Source organism: Plectropomus leopardus, chromosome 17, assembly GCF_026936395.1.
Source record: "Plectropomus leopardus strain MGB_pleo_1.0 chromosome 17, ASM2693639v1, whole genome shotgun sequence".
Lineage (NCBI taxonomy): Eukaryota > Metazoa > Chordata > Actinopteri > Perciformes > Serranidae > Plectropomus > Plectropomus leopardus.
The window spans coordinates 28,395,276-28,409,036 of record NC_142192.1 but is presented as its reverse complement, the minus strand read 5'-3'; the positions used below and the strand labels follow the sequence as shown (position 1 = coordinate 28,409,036).

Genomic DNA, 13,761 nt, shown 5'->3' with positions numbered 1-13,761 from the left:
ACCAAATGTTTTTCTTTTTCTTTATTTCCTCTAAATATTATTAGCACTTGAATTTATTTTTATAATTACATATTGTTATACAACCTATTTTGAAAATACTGAATGTATATGTCTTGAATGTGTCAATAAAGTTTGAGGAATTTGGGAAAAAAATACACGAGTGATTTGAAAACTGCTATATTACAACTTTTACTGCTTTTAAAATATAACAGAAAGAGCAAAATACCCAACTGACACTTGAGAGGTTCAATATTATTATATTATATTATTAAAACCTTTCAAGAAATGCTCTAAATAAAGAGCTTTTCTGTAATGTTTTTGAATATAAAGCATTGATATTTCTTTCTTGGGTAAAAGTATCTACTGATAAAAGTCCCACAGGCTGGTTTGTTATGAATTCAGCAGGTTGTTGTATCTTCCAGCTTCCCACAGAGTGTTCTTGCAGATATGAAAGGTTCTCTGCTGGCAAAGTCCCCTTACCTTAACCCACCTCTCACCCAATATGACCTGAATCTGAAAGGCTACTCTAATCCAATAAGCACTCTTAACACTGAGATGCTTGATGAAGGCCAGCCGGAGGAGTACACGCTGTGTGTTCCAGGGATTTGGGGGACTTGTTTGGTGGGTGAAGGTGATACGTCTATAAATCCTGTTCATTTGTCTACAGCCAAATTTGTTCCAAGTGAAGATTAATTTGCATTGGCTATTTTCTCTCTTCTCCACTGCCATTCTGTAGAGAGCAAAGTGAAAGTAGAGAGTGTAATAAATCAGGGAAGGATTTAACACCTTCTGCATGTGGACTGACATCAAATTTGAAAAAAAAAACCCCCAAAAAACAGTTTATTCAAAAACATGTATCATCATGTATGCATGCTTTTTTTGTGTCTCACCTACTATTATTGTCACTTTGAATTTGTGTATATGTAATTGTTTGTGGGACAGACTTTTATTTTTATTTTTTTCAGTGTTGATGGGGCTCTATCTGTGATAAAGTATATTTGAATGAGTTTAAATGCCGATAAAAAGACCTTGAGCAAATTAAATAAATAAATAAAAACTCAACAAAATACTAGAGGGATTCAAGGGTGTGAAATAAATTTGCAGACATAAGACATTGTGTTAGATCTTTAATATTTTCAATATTTAGTTTTTTTTGTTGTTGTTTAGAAATATTGCACATGGTCAACATGCCTGCTTATGAGATAACACTCACCTCGCTCATCCTAAAATTCCTTCTCCAAAGTAAGGACAGTTTATTTTTAAGCACAATCATACAGTGTACACGCATACATGTGTGTGTATGCACATATGTCTGTGTGGGTGTGCGCACGCGTGCATGTGATTGCACATGCATGCAGATGGACACTTTTACAGCCCTAACCCCAAAAGAGATGTGAATTGATAGTCCTCTATTACCTGTGTGTAGTCATATATATTTATATACTGTATATATCCTGAATATATATTTTATATATATCCTGAATCAACTGGGTTTGATAACAGTCAAGATGGCAGACAAAATAGTCATGGTGACTATAAAAATACTGTCTCTAGAGTAGAATATAGAATGTAGAATACAATGAAAAATATACTATTGATAATGTTGCTGTGTGGAGAAAGAACAAGAGGTTAGTTGTGTTAACACACTACCTGCATGTGCCAAAACATACACACACACCCGAACACAGACCTAAATGCACATATATGGAAATACCGGTATATATATTTTTTCACACATCCAACTGTATACAGAGAAATAAAAGAGATACCCATAATAATAACTAACCCCACTCTTCACCAAGGAAGCAAAGAGCCAAAAAGTGCTATTCAAAAATCGTCTTTGACTTTTAGTAAGTTATACTCTCTATCTCTTCGACAAGAACAATAATTGTGTGATTCTTTTTTGTTTTGTTTTATAGTTAAAGACAGTATCACAACAGCTCATTCCTCTCACTGACTGACTGCACTGGGTTTAATATCTATGGCACAGAGCCTCCCCCCCTGAAAAAAAACAAAAACAAAATAACCCACCCATTTCCAAAAAAATAAATGTCCTATTGCACCATTTGACGGGAAAGGATAAAGTGTCGAGAAGAGAGGGAAGAGGGGAGGGCTCCAGAGACTGCCCTCCAGGGCTGGTCTAGGATCTGCTTTCCCTGAACTAACCCTAACCAGAACCATCCTGAGCTACATAGCGCTTGACCCGGGACCAGTGCTTAAGGGCACTTTCTAACAACACTTGAGGGAGGAGAAACGGGGTTGAGAGGAGGAGAAAAGGGGAGGAATAAGGTGGCTGATAACATACGGAACAAGGTTATTATTTTTTCTACTAAAACAATCTCTAAAAACAATACTTTCCTGATTTAACTTGCGGCGAGAAGGGCCGCACAAATTGTGCAAACACCTGATTTCAACGTTTTTACAAAACGACAAACGCCCCTGCTCCCCCACTTCTGTCTGGTGAGAAAACGAAGAGGAGGGAAGGGGAGTGGCGGTGGAGGGGTTAGGCGGAGGGAGAACCGCCCCAGGTACAATTAAAAGTGGGGGGGGCACAGACTGATTTTGTCCCCTTCTTTGTCCAGAGTTTTTTTTGTTTTTTTTTTTGTTGTGATTTTTTTTTATGCTGGAGAAGAAACACAATAGAGCCACAAGAGAAAAACAGGCCACGGTAAAACTGGTTATTTCCACGATAACGAGAGAAAGCAACATTATATCCACTGGGAGATTCAGAGAAGTTTGGTTAAAATTCTACTTTTTCTCTCTGTTGGTAAGCTTGTCATGTTGTTGTTGTCCTATTATTATCTGACGTCCTATAATTGGAATTATGAATCTTCCATCCAATGATCCGGGTTCTTCTTCTTTCGCTTTTTCTCTGCGCTCTGTCGAGCCGGTCAGTGTCGAACTTCTTCAAAGCCTCACAACCAATAGTCTCTTTACATAATCTCTTTACGGTTTTGGGGCAGGGACCCCAACGGACATACAGACATATAGAATCAGCTCCCACCAATGAGGACTCAGTCTTTCATAATGGCAATAACTGAAGGTGCAAAGATTGGTCACACTACATCCCGACTCCTGCCTTCTTTTTTTTTCCGTTTTCCAGGAGCGAATAGACGTCATGCTTTCAGTTTCTCTTCTCACTACAATCACTAAAAACTGTGCAGGCCAATGGCTTGGTCAGACCACGGTTGACTATGTTTGTGTACGAGTGCTCACACTGCACAGACGTGTCCGTGCACTGTGTGTGTGTGTGTGTACTGTGTGTGTGTGTGTGCTGTCTGTCTTGCAGCATCGAGGGGCTGTGGAATATCAGTGGAGGTCGTTGGGGTTGTGTTTGTGTCCCGACCACTGTGCTGAGGAGTGGAAGGGTGAGAAGGAGGTCAAGTCAATGGCATCTGAGGGCTGGCTGGCTGGCTGGCAACAGCAAACTGCATCTGCACAATAAGTGACAAAGTGCCTTTGTGTGTCGTGGTCCTTGGTGGCTCCTCCTGGGGACGGCCGACCAAGAGTAACAGTCTGATTTGGTAAGTGTGTGTGTGTGTGTGTGTGTGTGTGTGTGTGTGTGTTTATGTGGGATCATGTGCATGCTGGAGATTACATATGCACCAGGGTTTGTGTGTGAGTGTGCCAGAGAGATAGAGAGTGTGTACCACAGAGTTTGTGTGTCAAACTACAAACTACTGTACAAATGTGCTGAGAGCAGACCTGGGCAAAGTGTTAACTGAAAATAATCTGGATACTTGGAACAAAAAGCAAAAACTACAAGGAGCACTTGACTCATCAGGACTTGCGTGTGATTCCTCCCCCTTTTTTTTGAAAGTCTGATGAGACGAATCAAGCGCGCCTTGAGTAGTTTGAATATTTGTGACCATATTCAAATGGTTTTTCTGCCCAGGTCTGGTGGGAATTAGTGCCAGTAGAACGGATCCCGCTGGAGCCGTACTGGTTCAACACATGCAAGAACATTCTGCGGGATGACACACTCCTCTTTCTCTTCCTCCTTTTCTTGATTTTTCCACGGCGTCATCCTCTCCAGCTTATGATCCTTCGCTTTTCGGCTCCTCGGGGCTCCGGCCTTTGTCTCCCTGCTGCTCCGCCCCTCCGTCCTCCCGGGCTGATTGATTGAAAGAGGAGCTGTGCGACGGGGCGGGGAAGGCGTCAGCTGGCCCTCCAGGCTCAAGGGTTCCGGGCGTGGCCGTCTGCATGATCTTCTGACGGACCTCGCGGATCTTCAGCTGCAGACACACCTTAGTGGGGAAGGTGTCTGAGTAGCGTGCCTGGAAGGCAGCGGTGGCCTGAGCTGAAGACGAGGACACAAAACAGGGTTAGTTAGTTAAGGAGCAGTTATAAATTAGTTATATATATAATATATCCAGTACGATATTCAATAAATTTGCAATTCATACCAATTACACGTGCAGTTTTTGCATTTATTGAGCAGTTTGCATTACATGGTATGGAAGTCCCTTTACCCCACTATGGTGACAAAACTATTATAAGATAACTACTTTACAAATTAAGATTTTTGCGCATAAAACATAAAGTATACAAGTGCAGCTGAAACAGCTGATTAATTAGAAAATCAATTGGCTAGTACTTTTTTTAAGTCGAGTTTTCATGCAAAAAACATTTAATGGTTTCAGCTGCTCATATGTACTGTATGTATGAGGTCTTGCTGCTTTTCCTTTTAATTATTTAGACTTATTAAATTTATTTATTAAAAAATTTTGTACTTTTACTTTTCATCCTTCAACACATTCCCTGAAATCACATTTACTGTAAGTGTACTTAACAGTAGGCCTACATCAATTTCACTCAGCAGGAGTTCTTCTTCTTCTTACAAACTTTTTTGTGCTGTCTCTCCAGTCTTTGCACACGGCACAACACCTGTCCTTATGTAGTGTTTAGGGGGCGTTACCTGCGCTAATACGTTACTTGTGATCAAGTGACCTGGATACTTTCTCTTAAAATTAAGAGAAAATGTAAGAGAAATTTAAGAGAATGTCGCTGCATGGGGCCTGTTGTGTGCTGTCGACTGAGACTTTACCTGAGGGAAAGAAGCCATGCTCCTGAAACAGCTGCATGACCAGGGCGCGGCGCTGATCCAGAGTTCTGCGCAGAGACGAGTAGGGGACCCGGTCCAAATCTCCCAGCAGATCCTCTCCTTCTGTACCTGGTTGAACGAGCAGAACATCGTGTCACTTTGAATACAGCTTTTGGAAAAGTTGTTACCACTAATGCAGCCGATGTACCTGTCGTACCTGCTCTGTCGAAGGTGAAGATCTCTCCCTCACACTTGGCGGCGCTCTTCGGGGTGTTGGGCTCTGAGCTGCAGCTGGAGAGACGGCGGGTCTTCCTCCTCGGGGAGCTGGGGTCTTCTGCTGTCAGCTCCAGTTCTAGTTATGACATATGAGAGATGAAGAAGATGAATAAGGAGAGAATATATAAGGGACAGGCAGGAGGAGAGGATGGGGTAGAGGTGTGGACAATTGTTTGGTAAAGATCAAGGAGAAAGCGTAACAGAAGAAAGGGAGCAATCAGAATAAGGCAAGGTAATAAAAACAATAAATAATTGAAGAAATACAAGTAAAAACCAGGTTTATTCTCCTGAATTTACAGCACTTAAAGCTGCGGTGGACAGATTCATTTTGGCTTCATTGGGCAAACATCATTTGAGAATATTGTATTTGAAATGGACTGAGATAAAATTAGACTTCTGTCCTCCTGCGCAGTACAGAGCAGTTAAACTTCCAACCCAAATATATATTTTTGTGTCAACTATAAGGCCTGATTTTGATAAGCAGTAATGTACTCACCTTAAGGGCATATTTTTCAACCTAAAATAATTTCCTATAATTTATCTCCAAGTGCTGAATCATTAGAGGTAGGTTAGAATTTGAAAATATATGAATGTGTACACACTTGGATCACTTTGATTTCTATGTTCTCTTTATCCCTCAAAGAAAAAAAACCTTTAAAAAAGTATATAAAAAAAATTAAAAATATCTCTTCTCGGCATCTCACCGGTGGAGTTGCGTCTCTTCCTGCGGTAGCTTCCCAGGATGGCTCTTGGCGAGGTGGCCAGGCTCTGCAGAGTGGGTGAAGGAAGGACCTCCTCTGGATTAAACTCTGGAAGCTCAGCAAAACGCTCCTCAAAGTACGTCTCCGACAAGACCCTGCACACAGAGAACACAGTCGTCGTGTCAGTCCCCTGTCCAGTTGTCCCGGTGGTTAAAACATCAAGAGAGAGATGCACATTTCTCATGCCTCAGGGCTGCCTGGGCTTCCTCTGCTCTGCGGCTTCCCCCATCACTCTCCTGCTGTCTAAATAAAGAATATAAACGGTGAGCACTCTGCCCACTCACACTCAGTAAACAAAGAGTTTCCACCATCGTTTTATGAAGATGGAGGTTTTGGTCGCAAACTAAAAACAGAGCGAAATGCCACAATGTGTGAGAATCAGTGTTAAATAAAGTCAACGATTGCAGCCCTGTCCAGGGCGCTGCATCTCATCTTCAAGCTGCTTCACAATACAATTACAGAAGATAAACTACTGTTATATGAGCGCTCTCAGCTTGAGAAAATGTAAACTGTTAAAATAGAGAGAACATTGTCTTACAGCCACCAGAAAGCCAGAAGGAGCAGGCAGACTTGTTTTATTTTGCTTTGGCACTGATTCCACAAGAGCCATAACTTTAAGTCTGAGCAGCGAGAACGGCTCCGGACTTTAATCCAAGCTTTCAGTCAAAAATGAGACTGGGCTTAAATTATGACGAAGCACATTCAGTTTTAATTCATCATTTAGACTCCAAACCCACTCAGATGTGTTTGATATAATACAAAGTTCCCTCAGCTAACGTTTTGTGCCCTTCTATGCCGATACTGTCAAACTTACTTTTCAAGAGAGTCAGGTGTTTTTTTAAGCGGTGGGGGTCTGAACTTGGTCTTCTTTGAGGAAGAGGGGGGCTCTCTTTCCGCAGGAGGAGGGGGAGGGGGGTCCAAACCTGAGGGTGGAGGAGGAGGGGTGCGAGGTCCGGCCTGGGGAGAGAGTTAAGAAAGAGAGACTGGTGAGACAGGGGTCCCATGATTCTCCCAAACCTTTTTGTAGTCAGACTCAGAGTCAACGGGCCCTATTTTAAGAATCTATCCTGTGTGTGTATATATATATATGTATATACATTACAGGACTGTCCAACTCCACATTTGCTAGTTAAACCGAGCATAATTCAGGGAACTAAATAAGGTGCAAGGGGATGTATTTAGTCCTTTAATTAAACCTTTGAAACCTGAGCACTGACTTCTTTCGAAAATGGAAAGAGGGTAATGAGCAGCCTGAGAAGAAATGACCCAAAAATGAGCATAGAAAATCCTGAAAGAAATGACAAGAAAACTAACTGAAAATTAGAAAAAAAAGAAGCAAAAAACAAAAAGGCAAGTAAAACCCCCCCCCCCCAAAAAAACCCAAACAATAAAATTACTTGAAAAGGTGCTTAAGAATACTAATAATTCTCCCACACAATGTAAAATATATAATTAGGATCATTGTAAATATAGTTTTGTGGACATTTCCCCTCATATAGTTTTAAGAATTTCTAAATCTACTACTGTCTTGCAATTTGCGAGATATTTCTTGCCAGGTCGCTCAATACCTTTTTCCCCTGTTTTCAAAGAAGAAAAAAATTAGACTCGTGTGTTCAGGGTTCAAAGGCATCTGCACAAGGAAAATCATGTCGATCCAGATTTCAAAGGCTTAAACAAGGCTTCACATATTTGTTGATGTAATTAATATTTTTCTCATTGATGACGTACTATTTCACCAACTTGCAACCCTGCGTCTTTCTGAAACTGGCAATGACAGCTGCACTGAACTGGATTCCATTTAATGCAAAGTTGCGTTTTTTTTTTTATCTTAATCATTCCTCCATTTTTTCCCCAAAAAATATCTTCCTTTTCTCAGGATATGCAGAGCTGTTTGCTTGCACGTATCCTATGATATTGTTTCAAATTGTAAAGAGTTGAACAGCGTGTTTTTCTGTGGAGAAAAACTCCCGACCATAATCTGATAAGAATTATGGAAAGGGGGTGGGATTTAATAGTCTCTACTTCCTCCCACACCTTTTCCTTTATGTTTGTATTTAACTTTAATTTTGGAATACTGTAGCGTGTCAGTTGTGATAATGTTAATATTTTTAACTTTTCTCTCTCTTTTTTTTGTTTTAAAAAAGTTATTTATTAATGAACAATGTTAACGGTGGTGATGTCTTTATTTTCTTCAAGCGCTCTCTTAATCTCTTTGTTTTTAAATGTTGTTTTGTTTGTAATCCATGTCATTGTGTTTTTGTGACGCCAAAGACAATTTTCCACATTTTGGACAAATAAAGATAAGATCTGATCTGATCTGATCTAATCTAATATTATATCCTTATTTTTATTTCATTCTATTTTTTTAACATATGCGAAATAAAGTTCAAATCAAATCAAATTATTAATACATTGTGGTATAATCTTGTTAAGCACTATTACAACTCTGACTTTCTAAGAGACGTTTTTAGAGAAGAAGAGATAAAAAATGGACTTAGAACAGTTTGAACAGACCTCTAATGATCTTAAACCAAAGCTTTAACAAATGTGTGGTTGGACGAGAGACGTTTGAATGAATGCAGCAGAAATCCTTTTATTTTCTCACCTCTTTGCTGCTGTCGCTCATGCTGTGGTCCTCTCTGTCCGTCTCTCTGCCTCCCTTCCTTTCACTGCTCTCATTCATCCCTCTCTCTTGCTCTCTTTCCATGTCGCTGCGTTTCTCTCTGCTGTATCCGTCTCTGAGGTTTTCTTCCTTGATGTACACACCGATGTCCTCCTCTTTTTTAACTGGAAAAGATAAAGAAAGTTTGAGACTTTTGTGTAAAAAAAATACTGGATCTAAACCTCTTTTATCTCACTTGTTTAAAAGTTTCAAACTGCGACTGTAATGACTTCAAGAAAACACCCGGAAAACCACTGTTTTATTTAAAAAAAAAACAACCTATGAAAATATTCTTAAAAACTAACTTTGAAATAAACAAAACTTAACTAATACTCAGGCTTTATACTTTAATTTGCAGCCGAAAAACTGATCCGCTCCCATTTCACCAGGTGTCCTTCACATTCTTGTCATTAATCCCCCAGATTAAATATTTCCACTAGTTTTAGAACGTCAATTTTAATCCAGCAAGAGTAGTTTTACTGCAAGATTATAATCTGGAAAACTTTCACTGAAAGGCAAACTGATGACTTAATAATATGGCACCTTTCATAATGTAATAATAAAGAAGAAAAATTTAAAATTATCTGCTAATTCTGCTTTTCAATTGTGAAAATACCATGAAAGTGTGACAATAGGATGGGTTTATGTTGATGTCAATATTTTGTTTAGATGTTGAGACAAAAAGGGAGTTTAATTTAATTTAAAAGGGACAAAGCGTATTAATAAACATAAGTATAAAATCCGATATGCCTGAGGTAGGAGGACTGCTAATTTACATACGTGGTCCCTTGACAGGTAACAGAAAATAGAAATATAAAGAAAAAAAGAAGTAGGAAAAAAAGAAACTACAATTCATACAGAAGACAAAAGTGCACTAACAATACCAATGTAAACTTTGTGGTATAAAGTACCTTTCTATGTGCAAGGTGAAAAATTTGTTGTGTTTTTTACGTGTAAATGATAACGAAAGAACACCCAACAGAGCCAGTGATGCTTTACCTGCTGTGACATTAACCGTACAGGCGGCTGAGGAGGAGCTGGCAGCACAGCTCGGCTGTCCTCCGTCCTCAGTGGCAGCGTCCTGCAGGTTCTCCCTCTTCACCTCCACCTTCACCTCCACCTCCTCTGCCACGTTAGGCTGAGGGGTCACGGCCATCGAACCCTGCAACCCCGTCGCCAACGGAGAGGAAGGGTTCATTACGTCCTGGGCCGGGGCGCCCACTGCAGGCGGCGCGGTTGTAACAGAGACGACGCCAGTTGGAAGTGCAACGGTTGGTGCGGGGTAGATGGCAGTTAGTACCTGATGAAAAAGATAAACATGCAAGCAGGTCGGTAAACTTGCTTTTATGTGATGGCGTCTTTTTATTTTGTTTTACTTTTTTTTTAATCTGTTTTAGTTACATTTATTTGTGGTTTTACTGTTTTCAATGTGTCTGTTGTCATTTTTGGTCTATTTCTTTGTACCATTTTGTATTCTATCCTAGTTTTTTCTTGCTTGTGTTCAAATAGGACTGTTTGGCTTTCTGTTGTTGTATCTCCATCTTTGTTTATGTAAACTCTGTTTTTAAAGGTGCTACATAATTAATAATAATAATAATAATAATAATAATAATAATGATGATTATTATTATTATTATTAATATTTAACAAGATTTTGTTTGGTTTTTTTTTTTGTAACAGAAAAGCTGAAGAGGCTTTCCTGGTTTCACAAGATGTATTTTAGTAAAAGTACCACACTGTAAAAATACTCTCACAAGTAGAAGTCCTACATTCGAAACTTTACTTAAAGGTATAACATGCTGGATTGTTGCTTATTGTTTGTAAACACGTTCCCTAAGGAAAGAAAAAGTACCCGGCTGTGTCTCTTGGATGCCTGCTGCTTACAGTCTGACTCCTGGTCGCTACCTTTTCATAAAGCCCCGCCCTCACCTGAGCGCTGTGAAGGTACATGCCCACGAACGCCCCGAGCCCAGAGTTATTACATTTATGAATTTTAATAATTGGCGCACTAATGTCTTTATCATTTTAATGTTTCAGCTGGGAGAGTGGAGCTCATTTTAATTATTTTAATTACTTTATGTACTGCCGGGTAGCTTTATCTATATTAATAAATCAGATTTTATTTGTTGATAATATTTTTTTTTTAATTACCTTAATTTGTTAAGTAACTAGTGAATAAATTTATCAAACTAAAGTACATTTTTTTCTTCTAAAATTTAGTGGAGTTAAAGCATGAAGTAGCATTAGGGAAATAACTCAAGTAAAGTACAAGTACTTCAAAGTTGAACTTGAGTACAGCGCTTGAGTAAATGTACATAATTTCATTCTACTGCAGGGTTTCACCTTTTTTTAAACTGATATTTTAACCCTGATTTAACAGCTCATACAACCAAATTTTTGTTTTCTTTGCTGCATCTACACAAACCATTTCACATAAATGACATAAAATGAATAATCATAATAACAATAGTAATAATAATAGTGATAATGATAACAGCAATAATAACAATGACAGTAATAGTAACAAATAACAATAGTAAAAAGCGGAAAAAGACATAAAAACAAAAAACAAAAAAACAAAGGTGGGTGGGGGCTTAAGGTCAGAGGAGGCAGTTGTGTGTGTATGCGTGTAATGATGTGAGTGTAAGAGTTTGTGTAAGGAGACTGTATCAACCTGTTTGTTTTTAAGAACAAGAAGAAGAAGAAGAATTAGACGTGATAACATCAACTGAGAACAGTGAGCATGTCCTGTCAGCTAATGCAGCGAGAAAAGTGGAATCCAGTTTTGTTTATTGCTCCTGCAGTAAACACTGATTGTGTTTTGCTACACAAAGTAAACTCATCTTCTCGACAGCTTTTAAAACTGGTGCCACACAACAATATAAAATGAAGTGTAGATGCCAAAAGTGACTGCCAACACTTTCTCATGTTTGTTTACACTAATTTCTCTAATGTCTCAAAAGTAATGTAGCGATGATTTATCAACAGGAGAACGCTGAAACCAGCAGCTTTAATCCCGCTGCCTCTGGAGCTGCATTTGCTCCTGCCTCCTCTGACTATCAGGACTTTCAAAAACACCTCGAAAAAGAAAGTTAAAAGCTGCTCAGCTCTGTACTGCCTGACCTTGAACTCTGGACTTTATAACTTGTTTTTAATTTGACAAGTATTCACTTGTGATGCACTATTGTGTTTGTGTGTAGCTTTTTATTGTGTGTTATGTAAATGATGTGCTTTTTTGGTGAAGTCTTGTGTCTTCTTTGTGTCACTTTATATCATGTGCTACTACGTGTAGCATTGGTCTTTTTCTTCTTGTATGACATTATTATCATGCCATTGTGCTGTGTATTTATTCTGATCTGCCGAGGGACTGCAGATGCAAATTAGCTCTAAACTATAATCTGGTACTGTGCATCAAATGATAACATTTATGTTATAAACTGTACCCGGTCCCTTTTGAATAAAATAAAGAAATACAAATGCTTTCGAAAAAAAAGTGCTTACTTCCTGAATCTACATATTACTGTATATCTTTTTTTTTTTTAATTGTGGTTATTGTAGTTTTGTAACATTTTCCTATAATGTGGTTTTGGCAAGGTCCCCTTTGAAAAACTGATTATTGATCTCAGTGGGACTTATTTGGTTAACCACAGGACATTTTGAGAAATTAAATCTTTTTTATTTCCTTAAAAGGAAAAAAATTGTATCTGTGCGGTAGTATAACAATTTTACTCTATTTATAACAACTTTAACACAATTTAGTAATTTCTTTTGACATTAATTTTTCTGTTTTTCTTCATGACCACACGCCTATACACTATGGCATTAACGCCGTTTCTGTTACCTGACGACCAGCAGCTCCTGACGCCTGACCTGGAGGCGTCTGTGATTGACAGCTCAGGGGCGGAGCTGGAGCCAACAGTGGGGGTTGACCGACAATCGGCTGAACCAGGGTTTGTGCGGCCGGGGCAATGGCCGTGAAGCCCAGGGTCGCAAGGGATGATGGGAGATATGCAGGACCGGGGGCAGGTGTGGCCTGTTGGGGTGTTGCCGTGGTAACTCCTGGGCCAGACTGGACATAGGTGATCCTAAAGGAGAGAAGAGTCATTAGTGTCCAGTCGTGTCAGAGGTTTTATAGTGTCATTGCAAATACAAGCTGACCCTGATCTATTAAAAAATGATGTATGTGAAAGAGCATATGTATTTCTGCAAATATACAAAGTTAAAAAACATAGGGCAGAAACTACCAGTTGTTTTTATAAAATGTTTAACACTAGTATGCAAAATATTAAAAACATAAATAAGCATGTGTGCAAAAATATAGAGAAATGTGCATTGTGCTGCATTACAAAACTAGTATGCAAAGTTTCAGAAACGATAAAATATGTGTTATACTCCAGTGTTCAACACATTATATACAACAATAGAAATAAAATTGTAAGTGTTGATTAAGTTAATAAATACTTTCTATTATTTATTATATATTTATTATATATTATACATACATAACTATTCCAATTTCCTTTCCTTTATTCCATTTTTATTTTATTTTAATTAATTTTATTTCATTTATTGGTTTTAACTCTGGTGTGCTGTTTGTATTTTTTAAAATCATTTTTGCTTTTATTTGTGTTATATTCTTTTATTGGTCTATATATATCATTTTGTTCTGTTTTAAAATCTTTTATTTATTTTAAATTATATGTATTATCCTCTTTAAATGATCTAGTTATCAGTAACTTTATTTTATCTACTTTCAGTATTATTATTTCACTTAATTTTAATCAGTTCTGACTTACATCATTATATCTTTAAATGGTTTAGTCTTCAGTTTAATACTTTATGTGGTTTTAATATTAGTTTTAATGGATTTGATTGACTTTTATGGTTCACCTTCACCTGGAATGAATGTGCTATTTAAATTGTTTTATTTGCTTGGTAATTGTCACTTTCAACAATACGGCCAAATGAAGCTTTATTTTCTTTTAGCCAAGTCTAAACTTTTCACTTACTTTTACAGT

At 38.2% G+C, this 13,761-nt stretch overlaps 1 protein-coding gene across 3 annotated transcripts in view; it reads right to left on the bottom strand.

The window, feature by feature from the left end:
• Positions 1–1,110: 1,110 nt before the first annotated feature.
• The window catches only part of cica (capicua transcriptional repressor a), a 53,179-nt gene continuing 40,528 nt past the window's right edge, over positions 1,111–13,761 (bottom strand). For all 3 annotated transcript variants that reach the window (XM_088089912.1, XM_088089914.1, XM_088089913.1), the window contains exons 15-22: positions 12,585–12,828; positions 9,743–10,043; positions 8,687–8,868; positions 6,896–7,038; positions 6,025–6,176; positions 5,262–5,396; positions 5,048–5,173; positions 1,111–4,300 (exon numbers count right to left, since the gene is read on the bottom strand). In XM_088089912.1, the coding sequence (XP_087946038.1) occupies positions 4,038–4,300; positions 5,048–5,173; positions 5,262–5,396; positions 6,025–6,176; positions 6,896–7,038; positions 8,687–8,868; positions 9,743–10,043; positions 12,585–12,828 (1,546 nt within the window). In that variant the 3' untranslated portion in view covers positions 1,111–4,037. The remainder of the gene's footprint in view (positions 4,301–5,047; positions 5,174–5,261; positions 5,397–6,024; positions 6,177–6,895; positions 7,039–8,686; positions 8,869–9,742; positions 10,044–12,584; positions 12,829–13,761) is intronic.